Source organism: Symsagittifera roscoffensis, chromosome 1 (genome assembly GCF_963678635.1).
Source record: "Symsagittifera roscoffensis chromosome 1, txSymRosc1.1, whole genome shotgun sequence".
In the NCBI taxonomy this organism is placed as follows: Eukaryota; Metazoa; Xenacoelomorpha; order Acoela; family Convolutidae; genus Symsagittifera; species Symsagittifera roscoffensis.
The window spans coordinates 94,477,359-94,500,089 of NC_087062.1; the positions used below are offsets into that span (position 1 = coordinate 94,477,359).

The following is a 22,731-nucleotide window of genomic DNA, read 5'->3' on the forward strand; positions in this document are numbered from 1 at the left end:
GTCCTGAGCTTAATATTGAAAAGATATTTCACCTGTGATCATTTTTCGTTAAGTTTTGAGGGTATAAAGATTGCCATTTTGGTCATTTTGACCAATTTGGGACAATTAACGCGCGATATAGTTCGCGCTATTAACGCGTAAGCGGAGATTTAATCCGTCTTAGCAATTGTTCCAAATTGGTTGAATGAAGCTTAATTGTCATAATTGATTTATTACTAGGAGCAAAATCCATCTTTTTGTACCTTACATGGCGTGTGGGGTGATGGTTTTCACAAAATTTCTCAATTTTTTTTTTAAATATTTTTTAGTTCATTTTTTTGATGCTTTCACTGCTCCATAGACTTTAAAAGGTAACCAAAACCTTTAGTGCTTCGCCCTGATACGGGCAGTCTGATTGTTTTAGTGTCCTACAAAGTCGAATGTTATATTGGTTACATGTCATTTTGCCCCAAGTCAACTTGTCCCAGCTTTTCTTGTCCTACACCAACTTGCCCCACAAGACAACTTGTCCTATTTCATCTTGTCCCACGTTCTTTGATAACATCGTAGAACGAAATTTCGGCAGTAACAAGAAAGGTATTTTTGCTGAACAATTAAACTGTGCAGAATCTAAATGAGTTCAAAGCATGCATGAACAAACGGAGAGCTGCAAAACTTCAACGCAATTTTCATGTCAATATAACCATATCAAAAGATTGATTGCCAATTTTGTAGGCTCACTTGATACAGATGTTAAGCACATTATTCTTCAAAGAGTCAAGAGTTCAAAACTCGAGAAGTTTTTAAGTCAAAAGTTTAAACTTGAAAAAATGAAGCCGAAAAAATGCACGTACAGTCCACCCTAAAACCCTACTGGGTACCTCGGTATGGGGGCCGGGTGGGGGAAAAGTAAATTGTTGCAGAATAAACTTCTATCCCCTCCAACAATTTGGGCTCTCTACGGTGGCCATAAGTTAAAGAAGTGATGTCTTTTAAAAATCAATTAAGAATGCAACAAAATGCCGACAATTTCTATAAAATTTCGCTGACACTTTAAATTTTACAAAAAAGTAGATTGAGCAAGTGCATATAATTAATCAACAACATGGTCTTAAATAAAAGTTCCTATGACTATTTTGGATTTTATCATGAATATCGCGATATTTCTTCCGACGCTGGTTCTGCGTCCCACCATAGCCTTCTAAATCTTGAGTTTTTGATTTCTGGAGTCCAACCAATTGAATCTCCTTTATAAAAATGTAGAGTCTGGGTATCTCCCTTAAAATAACGCCATCACTCCGAGATGCCAGCCGTCAACGGCGTTCGTCGTTCTGATCAAACATTTCGCTGCTTCCTTTAAATGATTCCAGAGACTCAGAGGAAACAAGGGCTGCCGATTGTTTCGTCCTATTGTTTTCCCTTTAGTGTAACTTCTTTGTTCGAGATCTAAACGGTCAACCAAATGCTCGATTTCCTCAATAACACTGTAAAAAGATTTTTCATTGCCAACTAGTACAGCGAGGAACCGGCACTTGTGAGAACTGTATCTCGCGCATCTCCAGTGTTCGGTTGTTTTTGTTGTTTGCTTTTTCGTGTCAGTCAATAATCAGCGGTCTTTTTTGTTCCGTAGTGATATTTTCCACGTTATTGTGTTCAAAATAGTTAAGTTGTATGTTTGCACAGAAAGATTCAAACTATGACGCAAAACAAAATTAATACTATTTTTTTTTCTGTTTCAATAGCGTCATTTGCGGATTGTCAAAAATTTGCGTTTAATTGACAAAATTATGTCTTAGATGATATTTGAGGCTCAATGTAAGCAATTTCGAGTCAGTATCTCTTCTCATTTCAAAATGAGTTCAATTTACCACAAGCACTTGCGTGTCCCAAACATTACTCGGTTTGAGCATCAATTGATTAACTAGAAGTGTTAGTTGTGGGACAAAACGGTGTAGGACAAGTTGCCAAATGGGGCAAGTTGGCATAGGACAAGTTTTATGCAGGACAATTTAGTATAGGGCAAGTTGGCATAGGGCCAGTTGTACTGGGGTAAATAGTCCTGACACCGTTACATCATATTAGAAATATCTTAGTCGTAATTCAACATGGTTAGACAATTTTTGATCAAATAAACCTCAACATCTGGAAAATCTCCATAAAAACAATTTTCCGTTCTTTTTTGATTAGTTGGAGCTTTAATTGCGTTTGGCGGTAAAATGAAACAGGTTGAAAGACCAGTAGGATGAAGGACTGTTGCTTACCAATGGCGGAAATAACGGAACTTATGAAAATTCTCCAAATCACTCTGAACTCAGAGCCTCGAACATAATAAAAAATTCTAGAAAAAGTTAAAATCATCGTCTAAAAATGAAAACAATAAATTGACCTACTAATACAGTTCATTTTCGATATGGACCAATGTGCCTATATTCCAATTTGTCTAGAAATTTAATCTAAAATTGACTTTTTTGCTTAGCATAATTAATTAGATTATAATTAAATAATCAGTTTCTTGTTTCACAAAAATAATAGTTTTTCTTCCTTCTTTGTTGTTAAGAAAAACGTCTAATGAGCCTAAAAATTAGACCTACGCTACAAAACGGCCAAGAGTTAGCGGCGAAGGAGTCGATATAAACTTTTATGGCGGCGATTGTTTTAGTTAATCGAACATGTGCCGGAAAATCTTGGATAAGTTGGTATATGTATGAAAAAAATTGTCGAAATTTTGTCATAGTAATTAAGTTTTTTTTCCAAGTTTAGACCATGAAATCAATTATTTTTTCATATGAATGATATCATCTTTTGAAAAAGTCAAATTGGATATCAAATTGGAAACTTTTGAGTCGTTATCAAATATGGTTAGAAAAATTTGAATCAACTAAATCTCAATATCTCAATATCTCAAAATCAATTTTCTGATTTTTCTTTATTGTTTAGAGCTTTAATTGAGTTAGGGGACAAAATCAAACGCCAGAAAAGTTGAAGGAATGTTTTTACCATTTACGAAAATTCTGAAAGTTATGAACATCTGTCAAATCATTCTCAAATGAGATAATTTAAAACTAACTTAAAACTTAAACTTGAACTTGACGAGATATTATTAGCAAAAGCTACGAAAATTCTCAAATCTGATAAAGTCTTTTTAATTTTTTATCTCAAATTTTGCGCACGAATCCCTTTTTACCGAAAATACTGAAATATGCTATCAATAACCGTAGCAATTCTGAAAATTGACGTTCATTCCTTAAGCGATAATTTCAGAGAAGAAAACCATGTTTAAGTCTTGCAGGGATTGCCCTGGACTTCTTGAGTCGGTCTAAGAGACCAAGGCTGGTAGTTAAGAGGTTTAGTTCTGGTTTACTTGTTTGGTCCCTCAGAAATACTGTGGTCCCTAATAAATACAGGGGTACAGTATTTGGGCTGACTCACAAAGTAAGCATCTTATTTTCTCAATCTTGATAACACAGCTGGCATAAATAACTTATCGGGCACGAATTTGGTTACCGCCTCCAAGACTTAGGTTCAATTTCGCGCTTGCTTTTGTTTTTAGTAAAAATGCGGGACCAATCATCTAAACTAGTTTTATCACGGAACCAAACAAGTAAACTACCCGCATCCAGTATCAAGCGTTAATAATCGATTGTAAAACGATTTTAGTACCAGTCTTCCAAAAACTGAGCAAAATTGATTTTAATCAATTATAATCTCTCTTTTTAAAACCAAATTTAATCAAATATAATACATTATATATCGATTATCCAACTTTCTAATTCTTTTGTTTTGCAGAATCCATTATAATCGATTATAATTGTTTATAATCCCTCCTGTTTGCCCATTTTGTCTTCGACCTTGCGCTTGAATTGCTTATATTTTATGCTTTTCGTAGAAGCTGGTTTATTTCAAAAATGAAAAAATTGTTTTAGCTGTTTTCAAATCAAATCAAAAGTATAACGTTTTTTTCTTTTCATTTCTTCTTGATTATAGTTGTTTCATGATGCATATTTTATGTTCTTTTCACCACCAAAATATCAGCACACAGCTGTACTTTCATGATTCATATAGAAGAATTATATTTCATCTACCGCGGGATTCTGCCAACTTATATGAAAGAATCTCCATGAAACTTTTGTTTCGTGGTAAAACTTTAAGTTCAGATGAACCAAAGAAAAACAAGACATCTCATTTTTAGAGATTTTTGACAGAAAAAAAGATTATAAACTATTATAATAGATTATAAGAGATTATAAGAGATTGTAAGATTTTATAAGAGATTATGAGTGATTTTCGGAAAAATTATAATCAATTATAATTGATTTTAGTTTATTATAAGGTCACGAAAAAATGTTATCGATATAATGGATTTTTTTTTGCGAATTCATTGCGAATTTTTTTTTGAAAGTTTGATTTCTTGGATTTTCTAAAAATATCTAGCAGGATTGCAGGCGTCGATCGCAAGGGTTTTTTTATAGTGTGCCAAGCCGACGCTTTGATATTCCGTCGAAAAAAGATTTTGAGAATTATCGGCTAAAAGTCCATTTTTTCGTGGCAGGAAGATATTTACAGGAATCCACGTTTATCGAACTGACTTTGTAGTCCATGATGCATGTGGTCGACATTTCGACTCTTTTCTTTTATACGGCCCAAAATAATCATAAATCAAATGCAATCAGATTAAATTTATGCAGTTTTATTTTTTCATCGTCTTGCTATTTTCAGAGTTGAGCCCTAATTTTTGAAAATTATTTAAAAAGTAAATGTTAGATGTCTTATTTTGTTTACCATTCTGTGCCAAGTTCCGACCTATGCGTACTCGGTGAGAAGTTTTCCAGCTTTTTTAAATCTACTCGTACGCAGAGCTTGCTCTAAATTGGACTAAAAAGTGGAAGTTTTGAACTGGTTGTCATCGACTCTAGGAAAAGTTTTTACTAGTTTTTCAAATATCAATCGAATCACAACTGAAAGAGCTTCAATATGGCATAGCTAACGAACTCATTTGATGTTTGTTTGTGGTAAGTAACTGATTTTCATAATTATACGGAAGAAAATTGGCCATATGTTTTTTTTATAGTGTTTCACTTTAAAAGAGACTAACTTTTCGAGCATGTGTATTTCCTCCAGCACTGTCATATGTTCAAACATGTAGTCACTACTGTCCATGGCCCCCTCGACGCCCACTCCCCCCTTACTGTTCCCGTTTTTGTTCACACCTGTTGATCCGCTTGTCTGGGTTGTAAGCGCAACAAAGTCACCACTCAGAATAATCAAAAGAAGAAGAAAAAGATGCATTGAAATAGCTGAACTGCTCCCAAAGGACTGGCTGTTTGTGTTACTCAACCGAGACATCTGCAGGCAAGAATATTCTTATAATGTTGCATGAATCGTATCAAGTATCAGTTTGTTAGCACTTTGAAATGCGATTGGTGGTAATTTGGCTCCGAAGTCTACCACAATCTACGTGCAAACCCTTGAGTACTGATCTAGCCTGAAACAAAAAGAAATTTTGAGCAAAGAAAAAACAACAAATTTGGGAAAAACACCCAAAGAGTTCTTTAGAATACAAAAATTGCCTTTAAATCTAGCCTCCCATTGGATAGATTTTTGAGTAACTCAATCGTCCTGTACAAAAAATGGCTGAACCTTCATCAAAAAATGAAAAAAAAAAAATTAGATTAAAAAAAAAATTTCCCAATTTTTTGTAAATTTTCTACTTCAATCGTTGTGATCGGAACATTTTGGCTTCTTGCACAGCAACAAACAGTCTTTGCCTTTTTTATATGATGTTAAATCGGCATTGCTCTAAGCAAATTCTCTTTTCGAAGAACCATAACTAAATTGATAAATTGATCGTTTTCCAACGGAAGGTCTGTCGGAGTTTGCCGATTTATTTTCAGGTTACAATTGATAGTTACGAGAGCAGAGAGCAGTGTAATATCGCGGAGCAACCTTATTTCCATCGCTGAATCATCGCTGAATTTTCAGGCATCTCAGTCTTGAATCATCGGTTCATGACTAAGACGCATGCTGATAGTACTACTGTACTATGCAAACCACTCTACTGTACTATGCTGTACTATGCAAATTTTTTTAAGCTACTTGGCGGCATTAAAAAACATTTTTTGTATTGGTTCGTTCGATAAAGCTCATTCGACACCTGAAGCGTCATGCTCAGGGGCGGATCTTGAATTTTCTCGAGAGGGGGTGGGCGGATTTTCAAAATTTTGTCGATAATTTTAGGTCGACCAAACTGTTTTTCCGAGCACTCCCGCAATACTATAAAGACCCCATTTAGACCAAAATATTTGTACCTAAGGGAATTTTTAGGAAAAACAAGTCAAAAGAGCCCTTCTTGGGAATTTTGTGGAAAATTGTAAAATTGAAAAATTTAAACCAAAAAATTGCGTTTTTTTTCTGGCACGCGCTCCCCTTCAAAATTATTGTAATGGCACCAAAGGCTCCTTTAGAAAAACTTTAGAGTTGGTCGGCCAAAATGGATGCAAACATTAAAGGCAAAGGGGGACCCTTTGACCCTTTGGTTGGCGTGGGGTTTGAATCCCTGAGGAGAAAAACAGCCAATTTAGAGCCAATTTATAGTAATTCTTAGGTGGATTAGTCGTTTCGTTAAAACTTTTTTTTAAAAGAAGAAAACCGACCTTTTTGGCTTAATTTTTTAATAACATTGCGCAAAAAAATTGTGTCATAAATGGTTTTTCAATGTGTTTTAAAAATCAATTTGGGTGATCTAAAACAAGCCATCACTAAAACTTTTTGAAAAAAAAATTATCAAATCTAAAGATTTGTGAAAATCCACTCCGTCAATCCTACATCCGCCCCTGGTTCCAGCTATGACTTAGCAAAATCTCCAAAACTAAAAGAGACAATCATATAATTTTTAAAAGAGCAGAAGTAAGGTTCGTTTTGCACCAAAGCATTGAGTGAAAATAAAAGATGTTTGAGCATTTGAACTAACTTGTTCTTCAAAAACAATTGCATTTAATTCTCAACATAGCCACTGCAGATTGAAATTCTAAAACATTCCCAGGAATCACAAAAAAAAATTTAAAAAATTCTCACAGTATTACAAAAAAGATATTTTGTTAGTAGGCTGTGAAGGGAGTCTTTTAAGGCAACTGTGATATTCCTAAACTGCGTAGCGTGTTGTGGAATAAAAGTAAGAAGAAATACTGTTAATTTAATGTTCTTGATCTTGTCTTGTTAACAAGGGTTAGTAGCTGAGATTGGTTACTGTTCAATAGCTTGATATATAAAACACTGACCAATTCATCTATAGAGTTTTAGCATCACCACTCTTACATAATAATACCATAATAAATATAATTAGCACATATGGTTACTGCAGATGCAGTAGCTAACAAACTGTCCTCAAGGTTACTTACTGCTGATGCTGCAGTACCACATTCCCCCAGGGACCAATAAAATTTTATCTAATACATATGAAATTTTATAAATGAATCACAATACTACGAGTTTTTCGGCTTTTTTTGTGATCCCATTGATGATGAAGGTGTTTAGTTTTTACTATAAGTTTTTCCCTTTTTCTTCTTTCTATTTTGAGTGTTTCTTAACCTCTAGGGGCACTTTCCATTGCGTGCTCCACGGCTGTGTCGTATCCAGTTCGGCAATACCAAACTTTTTCCGAAACAAGTCGCGTTCTAGAAGCTTCAATCGGGTTTCCATCGGATTATTCTTGTCCGTCTTAACATTCGCCAGTCCGTATCTATACTGCTCTAGAGCCATTTCGTTTATGTCTGCTTCTCCGTCCGCACTAATGTACTTAACCGAATGTTTGACTGGGCTACCCAGTCTTTTGGGCCCCTGGTTTTTCGTGGTTCGCTTACTGCTCCTCACGCTCGTACCCCCTTGTTCGTCTACGACTGAGTCGTCCGAAATTCCTGATGGAGATCCGTGTTCGCCTGTCGTTCCTGTCTGATTTTCCGTTCTTGATTTAATAATTTCGTCCGCCGTTCTCTGCAGACCTCTAGTCAACACTTGATCGGCGAGGCTTTGCCATTCCTCGTTTCCCATGTCCTGTTTTTGGAACGCATTCAAGATTGAACTAGGCGAGGTGTCCCTTGTTATGCGTTTCTTTGACTGTCTAGCTTTGGGGTTCGAACTGCTCGGTTGATCAGTTTGATCCACCGTTTCTGTTTGTCCTGGTTCAGTGACTTCTTCTGCTGGTATATCAGCTTTCTTTTTGTCCGATTTTTCTTTGGATTTAAGTGTTCGTTCCCTTTTATCCTGCGAATCCCCTATCGGGTTTAACGCCACCTGCTCTTGTGTTTTCGGTCCCGCTGTCTTTGGACCCCCGAGATTTGGCTTTGCTCGCTTTATTGCTAAATTGAGTCCCCCACCAACAGGTGTGTCCCGCGATGTGACAACAGTCTCGCTGTCTTGAAACAGGTCCTTTAACTGTTCCCTCGATATGATCAATTGCTCCTCTTCCGATATCGTGTCCTCAAGTAGCTCTTCATCTTTCTTCTGGTGCTTACTCTTTGGCTCCTCTGATGGGCTCTTTGCCTTCTCCTTTTGGCTTGTCCCGTCCTTGGGTATCTTTGTAGGGGAACTCGTCATCTTTACCAGATCGCTTTTGCGGTATACTGCTCCTGCAGCTGTTGTCACTGTTTTCGGTGAATGAAAAATAACTTTCCCTTTGAACAGTTTTGTCAGTGCCGCCCCACTTTTTCTTGTCTCGTCTCTACGGCTGAGGTTGTGACTGTTCCACTCCGACCCCTTTGGTTTGTCCTCAACAAATCCCTTTTCCCATGAGTATAGAAGGTCCTTTCGCAACTCTGGGTCGATATTAATTGTAGTGTCCACTAATTGTTGAGGGCTGGGTTCGTCATATCTACGCAGCTCTGCATTCCAGTTTGCATTGGCCTCTAACAGATTCCGGAGAGTTCTTGCTCTATTTTTCTCCTGTGTCGACCTATTCGCCTGTTTGAAGAGAGGGCTGACATCTCTGCTCTTCTGCCCTTTTTTGACGATTTTCAGCAAATCCCGAGATTGGTCAATCCTCTTCTTGAGTTGGTTTGCAGTTAATGCCGACCTCTCCACATGCTGCTTATCTTAATGATCAGAGAATTTTACAAATTTATCTCGTATAATTTTAAACTCCGTTTTTGGTAATCCACCAAAATGTGCTTCAAACGGTGATTTCTGAATGGTTTTCTGCTTAATCCATCGCATGTCCCTAATTATCGTACTGTTACATAGTTTAATTGACTTTACATTTTCTTCCAGTAGCATCACCCCCAAACGCCTTTTTATGGTTTGAATTGTTCTTTCAGCTAGACCACACCCGCGATGGTCGCCCACCGAACAGAACTTTTGTTCTATGTTGTTTTCAAGACAGAATTTTTTAATTGTTTTTCCTTTGAATCCGGAAAATTGATTGGTTTTTATCGATTCTGGGATTCCGTGCGTATCTATGTATGACCGTAGGAATTTTATAGTGGATTTCCCCACCTTGATTTTGTTACTTTCACCGAAGGAAATTTCGAATATCGATCAATCGCTGTTAGCAAGTAAATTTTCTTCCCTTTATAATCTTCTAAAGGTCCCGCGTAATCTAATTGAACCTCCTGACCCGGCTGTGATAGCAGTGGCAGTGCTTGCGAGGAATTTTTTGGTAAAATAAATTTTGCATTCTTACCATAGCGTGTACATTCTCTACATTCTTCCGCTAAGTTCACAATATCCTTGTGCATGTGGGGTCACCACAAATAATTAGACACGTCAATCATTGCCTCTTGCCCCGGATGTCCTCTATGAATTCGCTTCATAACTGCTGGACGCAGTTGTATTGGCACTGCTAGCCTATTGTCTACCAGAATGCAGTCATCAATTACTGAGAGTTGATTCCACAACGGATTCGTATACGGGCCCATGAGTTCAAATCCTGCCCGATCCTTCCTCTCTACTACGCGTCGTAATCGGTCCACCCACACATCCTCAGATATGAGTTCAGCCAACAGCGTTTTGTCGAACAGTTTCGACAAACTGAAACTCCCGACGTATCCCATGTCTGCCAATGAGTTTTCCAACAGGGTTTGTCGTTTGTTGATCCTTTTTGATGGTTGAATCTTTCCGAATGTCAATCTTTTTCGTTTCGAGTTGATTAACTCCATTGCTGCCACTGTTCTCTTTTACTTTCTCTTCGATATATCGATTTATCATCTCTATCTGTTTGTCTGTTTGTTCAATTGCCATAACCTCAAATTCTTCGCACTAATCAAATGTTTGAATCAAATTACATTCTTCCTCCGAACTCTCTGTATTCTCGGTAATTTCACTGACTTGTTGCGAACGACACATCCGAGCAAAGTGGTTTGGTTTAATACAGTTCTTACATTGTTTTCCCATTGCCGCACAATTTTTTAAATGTCCATCCACGAAAGGTTTGCCACACCTATTGCATTGTTTCCGATCATCTGCGTTATCTTTATTCAATATCGCCCTTCCTTCCGGCTGTTTGCGTCTATTCCTTTCGCGATAGGGTTTTCTCATATTCTGATTCCTGTTTCCCACCACCAGGATCGGTTCCTGCTTGATTTTAATTTGAGAACCTGGTTGAGTTATTGTTTGTACAGTGCCCAGTGTGGACTTCTGAAACGCTTGTGTCGATTGTTTGCTCTGCTCGAATTTTATAGCACGTTTCAACACTTCTTCAGGAGGTAATGTCTCAAACGTGAGTGTGTCCTGCAATGCTGGGCTTCGCATTTTAGAAATGAAGAGATCTCTGACTAATTCATCTTCTAAAGTGTCCAATGCCGATTTGGCTGCTTGAGCAGTTAGTGCGGCATGAAATGACTCTAACGATTCTCCCATTTCCTGCGATCTATTAAATAACTTATAACGCTCATATGTGATACTCTGGCATTTTTCGAAAGTCTCCTTTGCTAATCTGGCCATCTCTTTAAATTCCAATTTCGAAATCTCAACCTGTGGATATTTTTGAACCAACCGTTTCTTTCCTTCCGTCCCAAACGCAAGAAATAGCCTGGATACTAAACGCTTTTGAACTTCATTGTAAAAAATATTGTGACCCACTTTAGGTCCTCTTTCTCTCCTCTCTTCATTCTCGGCTGCTACTCGATCTCTTACTAATCTGTCCCGTGCTTCTCGAGCTGCTGTTGCAGCAGCGGATTCACCCTCTCTTGGTGTTTTTGGACGGGGTTTTCTTTTACAGTTACCGCCATCAGGAACTGATCGAAACATACCTTAAAATTCCAAGGTGGATCGGAGTTCGCTGTGGTCCAGAAAACAGGAATTCCCATGTCAGTTCTATTATCCTGAGCCAGAAATCCTGCTGGCTGCGCCATGTGATATTCCTAAACTGCGTAGCGTGTTGTGGAATAAAAGTAAGAAGAAATACTGTTAATTTAATGTTCTTGATCTTGTCTTGTTAACAAGGGTTAGTAGCTGAGATTGGTTACTGTTCAATAGCTTGATATATAAAACACTGACCAATTCATCTATAGAGTTTTAGCATCACCAAATGGCCTTGACCACTCTTACATAATAATAGCAATATAAATATAATTAGCACATATGGTTACTGCGGATGCAGTAGCTAACAAACTGTCCTCAAGGTTACTTGCTGCTGATGCTGCAGTACCACAGCAACGTCCGGAAAACGTTTTCTTGTAAAACGTTTCCTGTTACCGTGTTTTTATTTAGATTTTGAGGTTTCTAATCGAATTCAAATTGCAGAGAAGCTATTAGTAGATCTAAACAGTCTTGTCCAACTATAGTCAATTTTTATATTAAAACCCCACAATCCAGTTTGAAATATCAAACAAGACTGCTCGTATCAGGGCGAAGCCCTGAAAGTTCCGACTGCCTTTTAAGGTTTGTGGGGCAGTAATAACATTAAAAAGTTATATGTGAAAGAAACAAAATGAAATTTTTTTTTTTTTGAAATTTGAATTTTTTAAATGAAAATCATCCCCCACACGCCATATAAAGTACAAAAGGATAGTTTTCGCTCCCTGTAACAAATCAATTATGGCATATAAGCTTCCTTGAACCAATTTGGAACTATTTCTAAGACGGATTACCTCTCCGCTAACGCGTTAATAGCGCGAATTATATCGCGCGTTAATTGTCCCAAAATGGCAATCTTTAAACCCTCATAACTTTACGAAAAATGATCACAGGTGAAATATCTTTTCAAATTTAAGCTCAAGACAACAATACTTTTCGAATGATATAAAAAAATTCCATCAAAAATGGCTAGTTAAAAAGTCGAAATTTGTCTGAAGAAAAAAAAACCCACCCGAGCACAAATATTCCGTTACTTTCGTATCGAAAGTCGGAACAATAAGAGCTTGACCTATCACCAGGGGGTTATTTTGGAAATGAGGCGTGGAGGACGCCCCAGCCTTTCCAGGGATTTAACCCCCAGCCGATTCAAAGAACTTCAAGTGTCCAAGTAAAATATCAATTTATGACTGTTTATAGCTAAAAATCAAAACAAGGCCAAAAAATTGTATTCAGAACACATTTGACGTGAGTGAATTACAAAAAGAAATATGGAAGTTATTTTAGGCAGTGTTTGTCAATTATCGTTTTTGGTAGTTTTGAGCCGCAAAACAGAACTTAAACCCATTTTTTATCGTTCAATTTTTTACAGGATATTGAATTTGATCTTAATAACACAAAACGAAACAAAAGCTTCTATTGTTCGATGGTGTTCCTTATGATGGAGGTAACTGACTTTTCAAAAAATAATAAAAACAGTTTCTAACTCTTTCAAAAAAGCAAATCAATCAGATGAGTCAATTCAATTTTGACGGAATACATCGCTGATTTAAGCAAACCGGTCAAAACGAACAAAGTGCAAATTTTGAACGCGTTTTTCACAAATTCGGTTCACAATGAAGAAAAAAATTATGAGAACCAAAAATACAGTGCTGATTTAAATTAACCGGACAAAACGAGCTAAACTTGAAACTTAAAACGCGTTTTTCTCTAATTGGGTTGAGTTTAGGTGAAAACTTATAAAGACAAAAATTGCTTAAAATTTTAGCGGAATTAATATCGTGTAATTTGTTTTGCGAAAATCGGGCACAAAATTTTACCCCAAAAATGGGTCATTTTGGCTTTTTTTAGTTAATCAAAAATTACGCCAAAAACACCCGGTCGATCAGAGACAATATTATATCAAAACGAGCTCCTTACGTAGTCCAACAAACTTTAAGAAGGATACTTTCTCCAGAAAAAGTTTGCAAACCGTTTAAAAATTGTTTTAAATAAAAATTTGATATTTTCTATAGTAAAAACGTCCTTTTTTGTCTATCAAACAAAAATAAATTAATTTATACAATCTTTTGGAGAAAGTACCCTTCCTAAAATTTGTTGGACTACGTAAGGAGCTCGCTTTGATATAATATTGTCTCTGATCGACCGGGTGTTTTTGGCGTAATTTTTGATTAACTAAAAAAAGCCAAAATGACCCATTTTTGGGGTAAAATTTTGGGCCCGATTTTCGCAAAACAAATTACACCATCTTAATTCTGCTTAAATTTTAAGCAAGTTTTGTCCTTATAAGTTTTCACCTAAGCTCAACCCAATTAGAGAAAAACGCGTTTCAAATTTCAAGTTTAACACGTTTTGTCCGGTTAATTTAAATCAGCACTGTAGTCTAACCCTGTTTAATAACCAATAGCAGCTCTAACACTGTTTAAGACCATATCATAAGCAATTGATTGGTCAGAGCTTGCTAGTTTGTATTAATTAAATTTGCTATTTTAATTATGGTAAAAATCTAAGCAATTTTGCGATACTGATCACATTTTGTCCAATGTCGACCAGTTTTTTTCATAGAAAAACGCAATAGAAAATATGTTCATTATTTTGATTGATAAAAATGAAAATTGTGTTCAATTTTTTGTCTATTTTGAATCCCAAAATTCCACAAGTAGCAGATAAGACAATTTGTTTTGAAAACGTCTGGCTAAAAATTGTATGCATCTCATGTTTTCTTTTCATATTTTTATTGAAATGAGCCAGCAGACACCGAAATTCCTGAAAAATTGCTCATAAGTTTTGCGCCGAAAGAACCAATTTTTTTAAAACAATGATAGAGCTGAGGCTATCGAAGCTCATGGTCTGAAACGGGGACTAAGAACTTAGACGACAAGAAATTAGACGACCGTAAGGAAACAGAATTTACGGTCAACCAATATTTACTCAGCCAAAATTTCATTTAGGTCTGTAAACAAATTTCACGCAGTTTGCTCGTAAGTTATTGTCTAAACTGGACAACCAGTGTTTACTCAGCCAAAAGATAATTTAAATATGCAAACAAATTTCACGCAACTTTTCGTCTAATTTCTTAAGCCCCGTCTGAAACATCCTGCTTGTCAAAGTTAAATTTACAGTTCGCTCAAATAGAGTTTTACAATGGAGAGCTAGTAACGTTTTTTACAAACATTATATCGCATTTCCAAATCATTCGTAGAAAAATAATCCAGGAAAAAAATTAGTTTTTTTTTAGTTGAAGATAATTGGTTTTTGATACTTTTACTTTATTAGCTAACTCTGAAACCTCGCTATCGTGGAAGTTTGATCACACAAGATGTTTTGGAAACCAATTTTGCAAAAGCAGTTAAACATATGTTTTTTTAACGATACAAATTTTTGATGGCGTGTAATTTGATTCAAGTTGCTTCAGGAGTAAACCGGATGGTCCAAATAGTTACATTTGTTTTAACAACCAGATCCGAGAAAAAATACAGTCAAATTGATTACTTCGTAGTCCTAGGTGGCAAAGCCGTCTTCCATATTGTACTTTGTTTTTACATTTTAGTCAGGGGCGGTTCGTAGTTGATCCGAGTACTTGCTAATTCCAAAGCTTTTTAATGCTGTTATAGTTCGTTACTAAGGAAATTACATTCCTTCTGTTTTATGATGCTTTCTTACTTTAGCCAGTAAATTTGGAAAACAGAAGAAATAATAACACTCATAATAAATTGTTTCTAAATGAAGACATTACAAGAACGGAATTACAATCTAAATCTTTTACAAAAACGTCACTTGAGAAAACTGCGGTTTTTTTTTCATTTTTTTTTGCAAAATGAACTGCAAAAATCTGTTTTCATCATGTTCACACGAAAAACTCATACAGAGTACATAATTAACTTATTGATGTGCTGAAAAAAAAATAAACGATTAAAATGCTACCTTGTTTAAAATTGTGAAATTAAAATGATAACGAAGCTACCCGCAGTGAGGTTCCATGGATAACAATCGATTATCAAGGATTTCCATGTTCTGTCTCTATAAAAATCTTAAATTATCTGTTAGAATGGATTTATGGTCGGTTATAAAACAAAGTAAATAGAGATCATTTTGAGCCATTATAACAGATGGATTATAATAAATTTTTCTGAGAAAGAACCTGTATTTGCGAAACGTTGAACATAAATATTCAAAAAACGAATGTTGTAACCGCTTAAGTCTGTCTTATATATGGCTGCAGCAAAGATTTATATTTTTCCTATTCCTTTTTCTTTGTGACTTACATTTACCGTAAAAATACGTGAAAAATACCGTAAACACGCAAACGTACGGGGTGTAGGTGTGTGAGGGGGTAGTGTAGGTCCTATGGGAGTAAAAGTAGGTGGGGAGTGAAGGTAGGTAGGCTACAGACTGATTCAAAAGTCCAGAAAAAGAAAATTATGCGGTATAAAATTAGTATAGAATATTTAAAAAACTGATTATAATCGATTGCAATGCATTTTCCACGGACCCAAAAAAATTGGTTTTTTGTCCAAAAAAATGATTTTTAAACATTTAGAAGCATTTTGTTTGAAAACTTCAAACAAAACTGAAATCAAAACAAACAACACAAAACATGAATATACAAAACTTGAAAAACAAAATGAATTCATGAAAATTATCCAAGAAGTTAAACAAGATTTTGAGCACAAAAATATGCAATAAACTCATAAAAATCATAAATACGCAGGCTCAGCAACTCTTACGATTTGTCAAATCAAATCTTGCAGAGCTTCTGAACAAATTTGATGAAAAATTTTTGAAAATCTTTGAAAACTATGAAAGAATTTTGAAGATCGGCAAAGACTAAATTGAAGTAAATAAATGAGAACAAAATTCCATTTTGGATGAGTAAATTTAAAAGTTCGCTGATGAATTTCAGATCGACAACATTGTGGGGCAATGAACTGAGGCTCAAGCATATCATTTGAGTCTAATGACATAAGCATTAGAATAGAGTATTGCAACCATCAAATAAATAAAAATCATCAATAAAAAACTCGTTTTTTAAATGTTTTCTTTTTGCAAAAAAAAATGGATAAGCTTTTGGAGGATTCCGAAAAAGTTTCAGGAAAAAAATGAGGCAACACAAAAGCATATAATTAATCACAACATAGATAAATAAAAGTAATTATTTAGAGAAAGTTATCTATTATCGAACAGTCCAAATTGAAATTTTTGAAGCTAAAAAATTTCAGTTTTTTTCTTATTAACATCATTTTAAAGCAGTGTTAGGCAATCAGTTGTGAAGTAATTTTAATCATAAGATGATATTTTTTTCGCAATGTTTCATTTTACGGGCATCCAGTAAAATATGAATGATTGTCCAATATTGCTTTTAAACAGATAGCTATCATCAAGAATTTTCGAAATTTTCAAAAGTTTTTTCAGAAGATTTTTCGCATCTATCTTCTTCTTTTTTTTTCAGGCATAAAAAATTATTGCAACTTGAAATGTATAAAGTGAATATCAGAGCAGAATTTCTGAAAAAAAAATCATAACCTACAAAAAATAAAGACATAGAATAAATAATTAGAATCTTCGAACACATATTTCGATGCAAGTTTTACACCGAGAGAATCGACACAGAGGAAGAAAAGAGCTTTGCGCCGCTTGCAATTCCACTTTAACAAAAATTTTAAGCAAGCAGACAGTAAATAAACACTCATTTGTTTAATTTTCGAACGAATAGTCAAAAAAGGCTAAAAATGCGCTTATTTTGACACTTTTTCTAAAACTTATTTTGCTTGGCCTCCGAAACGATTTCAATAATTTTGCATAGGCATTAAATTACTTATATATTTGTAATTCGGTTACCTCAAAACAGCTGTAGAGGAGGTGCAATCGAGATGCTGAGCTGAAAATGATCAGTTTGTTGACGTCGATTGAATGCGAAAACATTTTGATACAAAAACAAAAATATGGTTATTTCAACCTCATAACTTTCAAAAAGTAGCAATTAGCCATTACGAGTCAATTTTTTACGACGTCTGAAACTTATTTGATTTACTTTTGGACGAATAGACAAAAAAAGTCTGAAGATGGGCTTATTTTGACACTTTTTCTTTAATATGTCCTAAAGAAAAAACTATTGGGCTAAGAACTTGTCTCAGGGAATCTATTTTGGCTCGAGAAAGTATGAAACGTTAAAAAATAAGTTGGATACTGGGACTTTTTGGTTTTTTGAAAAAAAAATCCTTTTGAAAATTTTTGTTCGATTTCAACCCCCTCCCCCACGACGAACAAGTCAAGAAACAAATGGGTGCAAAAATTTATCATTAGTCAAGAACACATAAAAGTTTTTCCAAATTTTCTTAAACTTAACCACCGTTTACCGATTAAGCTAAATTGCCTGTCTCAGCTCAAAATGGATAGATTTGGGCTCTTTTACAGTTTTCCTCCCCCTTTCAAAATACCGAGTTTTATGTTTGTTTTGCGTGTTATTACGGCTAAATGCGTGATGTTACGCTGTAAAGTATGAAAAACAAATCTGTTCAGAATTGTCGATTTGTTCACCACGCCAAATTTCATTGCATTGTGACAACGTTAAATAGACTTTTCAGTATTGAATTAGAAAGGGGAGGGGGGAATTGGAAAAGAGCCTGGATTTGATTCACCGCTCACTTTTTTTGAGGATAAAATATACCACGTGTTATTTATCCAAAAATCTAGTAGCCTAATTTCAAACCCACGTGATCTTACGAAGTAAATACAAGCTTTGCAGTGCAGTTATTTAAAAAATCTCCCGTCAAAATTGACTATTCAAGAAGTCTAAAAAAGTTGGCTACTTCGAAAAAAAAAATAACTGACGAAAACACAAAGACACACCAAGCTCAAATATTTCATCAGGCATATCTGGACTTTCCCAGAGAGCGCTTTTTAATGCTTTGAATTTGTTTTTCGTTTTTAACACAACTTAAATAGTTTCTGAATACCTCCAAAAACCATACACAAACTCTGTTATGCAAAAAAACTTATAGGCCGCAGTATATTTTTGAAAATCCATGCCAAAATGCCGTTTTTTGAAGTTTTTTTTGAAAAAGTTTCGGTCGCAAACTTGCATTTAAAGAGGGAATTCTCTGATAATTAAAGATAAAATTATCAACAAAAACACCCAAGTAAATTAATGGCTTTAAGTTTTTTGACCAGTCTTTATAAGATCAGATTTTGACAAGATGATTTTTTCGTAATCAAAGAAACTATGAAAACTTATTTGTTTTTTTTTTAAATCTCCTAATTGAACTTGCAAGCGTTTAATTGGGTCTTTTAAGAGTGATATGAAAAACTAGTAGGCCTGACTTTGAAAAAAATTTTGAGCACGGGATAAATTAAAACGCATTTGTAATTTGCGTTAACGTTTTCAATGCAAGAGAAAATGTTTAAAGCGCGCATAAATGATCAAATTGGCAATTGTTTTTGCGCAGCCAAGTTTTTGCAGGTAGGAAAAGCTCGACTTGAACAATAGCGGAACAATAGCCCCCCCCCCCCCCCCCCCCTCCCCCCTCCCAGAGATTCGACCCTAGTCGATCAAGGAGGGTTATTTTGCAATATCTTGCAGGTTTCTTGCAAATGAAGGTTATCTTACAAGATCATGCAAAAGTGAGGTTATCATACAAAAACTTGCAAAAGAAAGCTTATCTTGCAAGTATCTTGCAATATCCAACTAGAACGAATTTGACTAGGATCACAAAAAATTCTATGTTTAAGCTCGGAAAAAAAACATTAGATTGAACAATTTTAAAAAATCTTCATATAAATTTTGAATTTTCATTTTTTGTTGTGTAAATTGTTTGAGATTGCCGTTATAATTTATGAATTTCAATTTAAAATTTTCAAACACATTTTTTTGAATTTATTGGAAGTTTTTATCTAGTTTTGCAAATCTAGCGGTTAATTTTCAATTTTTTATTTCTTTTGTTAAAATTTTGATGAATAGAGTCAATTAACTTGAGATATTTTGTATGCTGTGTTCAGATAAATCCAATAAACAACTATGTTCATCTTATTCTGAGGTTATATTTTTCTTTTTATTGCTGATTTGTATAAGTATTTAACTTTTTCTTCTTGCTACTGATAAAGTATCTACTGGAAAAAAAATTAATTGTTTTCTTGTGTAAAATTTTTTTTTCACAAAAAATCATGTTTTTAAAAATCTTGCTAGAATTAAGGTTATTTTTACAGAAGGTTGTCTTCGTGGTTTAAATTGTGGTTAATTTCCCTGAAAACATTGAAAACTATCAGTTCGATCATTGAAAATGGTGTAAAAACACCAAGCATGAATATTCCGTTACTAGCTCAAAAAAATATATTATTTTGAAACAAATTTACGCAATATCACTGTTCAAAATTTTTTCATTGGCAAGCAGTAAATGTTTTTCAGAGGGCATTAAGCAAAACTCAATGTTGACCTAACCTCGTAGGGGTAGATTTCAAATAAAATCTAAAATCGATTAATATTTGTTTGAGCAAGAGATAATAAATGTTGAGTCTTTAAACAACTTTTCATTTTTATGACACAGGTGCAGTCAATAGAGAACTAAGCGCGCAAACTGCTGATAAAAAGATAATAGCATACATTTTTTATTTCAGCATAAAATGAAAAATATATATATTCTGTTTACCTTTTTTGTGAGGAAGTTTGGCGGAGAAGTATTGGCCTTAAGCCTCCATTTTTTCCACTTTAGAAGAAAAGGCAAAGCTGAAGAATAGTAATTAAAAATCTTCAAAGGACTGTGACAACGAATTTTCATAATTGTTAGAAAATAAATTTCGGATACTCGAAAACGTGGTGCAAAAGCGAACACCATTTGTCTCAGTACTTTTGTCCATATAAAACAAATAAAAAAGTCTAACTATTACGGAAAACGGCAAAAAAATCCTGACTTGAAAACAGAAGAAAGAAGGCAACTATGAGTTTTAGTCTAATACACATTGGAAAGGCATCAAACGCTCACTTTTTCAGTTTTAGTATGTTTTGTTCGTTTTTCAAACGGCGAACAAAAAACTCATTAAGGATTACGGTTTAAGAGAGAACAAAGCTTTCCTTTTGCACCGTTCTGAAACCCACGTTCAGCTTTTCTTTTCATACTCGGAGCACAATTGAAAAGTAACTATAAGCCGCGAAAATTTGTATATTTTCCATCAAGCAGTCATAATAATCCCTAGATAATCGGCCAATAAATTTGAACATTTTTTTAAAACAAATATAAACTCACTTACGTTCAAATACAACGCTATAAATAGTGATCCATAAAAAAAATCACAAACTTCAAAGAAAAATTAAAAAATCATGAACAAAAAGAAACAATGAAATAAGCTAATAAATCACGGAGCAGGAAGTTCACAAAATATTGACATGGATTTTGAGTATTGATTTTATTGAAATCTGTCCGTTTCCTGTTTTCCAATTCAAAAAGTGAAAACAAATAATCCCGGGTTAAACTTCAATCAAGCCCTGCAATACTTTAGTGACACAACCACCCTGTATGATTCACCGGAGCGTAAAAAAGAAAACAAAAATTTATGTTGCGACAAATTACTTTCATATGGTTATAGTTATACCACACGTTGGTTCTAAATCTATCCAGTTAACTCATTTTAACAGCAATTTTAGCGAACTAAGTCTGGCTCGGGTGAACACTTTTCAAGGGGGTTTAAAGGATCTCAGTTAAGAAAACTGATTAAAATAAATGACTACTTATTTCATATGCCGCTAGTCGATAAACAGGCCGTTTATGCATAGTTCTATGCAAACTAGCCCTTGCTATGACAAAATTATAAACGCCATGCATGCTAATAGATTCAAAAAATTCACTACAAAAAATTCACTGCCGAATAAGTACTTTGGGTATGTGAAAAGCTGGAGGCGGGTTTTATCGGGAAATAAATCGCCGTTTTTAATGAAGTTGAACCAAAGTTTTTGCTAAGTTTTCCGCTATTTTTTTCATGAAAAATTCAATTACAGCTAAGCAATTCCAACAGCACTTATCCACTACTCATATCAGGACAAAACTCTGAATATTCCGAATTCCTCTTAAATTATCAGCAAGAAATTTTTTAGATATTCATAAAACTAGACAAGAGCGCGCATTATCTTAAATTTCCAGTTCTCAAACCTCCTTAATTATTTTACCAAACAATAATCAAAAGCAACTGTTTCAGATTTAAGCTCAAAAAATTAACATAGTTCTGATGTTTTCAAAAAATTCCGTCAAAAGAGTAAAAACTCGAAACTAGACTGAATAGGAAATCTACTCCAATCATAAATATTCCGATGCATTTTTCTAAGTTCGATACGATTTGTGTTTGATTGAAAATACAATATAGTACGATTATAGTACCGACTTTCGTAACGAAAGTAACGGAATATTTTTGCTCGGGGTGATTTTTTTTCTCAAGACAAATTTCGACTTTTTCACTAGCCATTTTTGACGGAATTTTTTATATCATTCAAAAAATAGTGTTGTCCCGACCTCAAAATTGAAAAATATTTCACCTTTACTAGTTTTTCATAAAGTTATGTGGGTTTAAAGATTGACGTTTTGGCGAGTTTGAGAAAATTAACGCGCGAAATCTATCAATGATATCATTTAGATTAACTTATTTTGATTAAGAGAAGATACGAGTAGTTTTTTTTTTAAAAAATGTTTTACCCCCAAGTTTTTCACAACAAATTAAATAGTCCAAGTAATAACCAGCAGTTTTACAGAGGGAGACGCAAATTTTGACTGCTTGACTACCCAAATTTTTTTAGCTCAGTAAATTTTTGTTTTCAGACATGATTAGTTTATTAGATATAACAAAATTGCTTTAATAAATAAATTTGAAACCAGCTGCTAGATAAATTTAGACAAAACCAGTTTGAAAGTTGAAGATGTTGTTTTTGTTTCAACATTAAAAAGAAAACTCTAACAGCAACTAGTTACTTTTGATGAGCTTTCATCCGACCAGTTTTGAATTTGCCCGATGTTTTTAATTTGCCCGATGCTCAACATAAAAAATATGAATGTCATGAGTTCAATAAAATATTTAACTTGAAGTCATTTTCGTAAAACCACAGGGCTTGAAAACTGTTAACTCGGGATATTTAGTGCTATTAATGAGTAAGTAGAGAGTTAATACGGCTCAGAAAAAGCTTCAAGCCAAATTTAGATCAGCTTTGTGGTCCTAACAAAAAACTTTTTAGGCGCTCAACACATGATTATACGTAGCAAATGGCCGTAACTTTGAACGAGTCTGAAAAAAAAATCAAAATTTAATCAATCTTTTGAAATTGAAAGCAAATTAGCTGCCATTAAATGGCTTTGGAACCGTCAAGCACTTGCTCTGATGCCTGAGGTCTTGTTTGAATTATCATGCCCCGGATGCCCCCTCCTTCAGGGATTCGACCCCCTGCGGATGCCCCTCCTGTGGATGCCCCCCCCCTGCGGATGCCCCCCCCCTGCGGATGCC

General features: G+C 34.7%; 1 protein-coding gene across 1 annotated transcript in view; it reads right to left on the bottom strand.

The window, feature by feature from the left end:
• Positions 1–22,731, bottom strand: part of LOC134852941 (glycine receptor subunit alpha-1-like) — a gene marked incomplete in the record, with an annotated part of 68,063 nt that overhangs the window by 40,501 nt on the left and 4,831 nt on the right. The window contains 1 exon segment of the mRNA XM_063868820.1: positions 5,072–5,461. Coding sequence (XP_063724890.1) covers positions 5,072–5,322 — 251 coding nt within the window.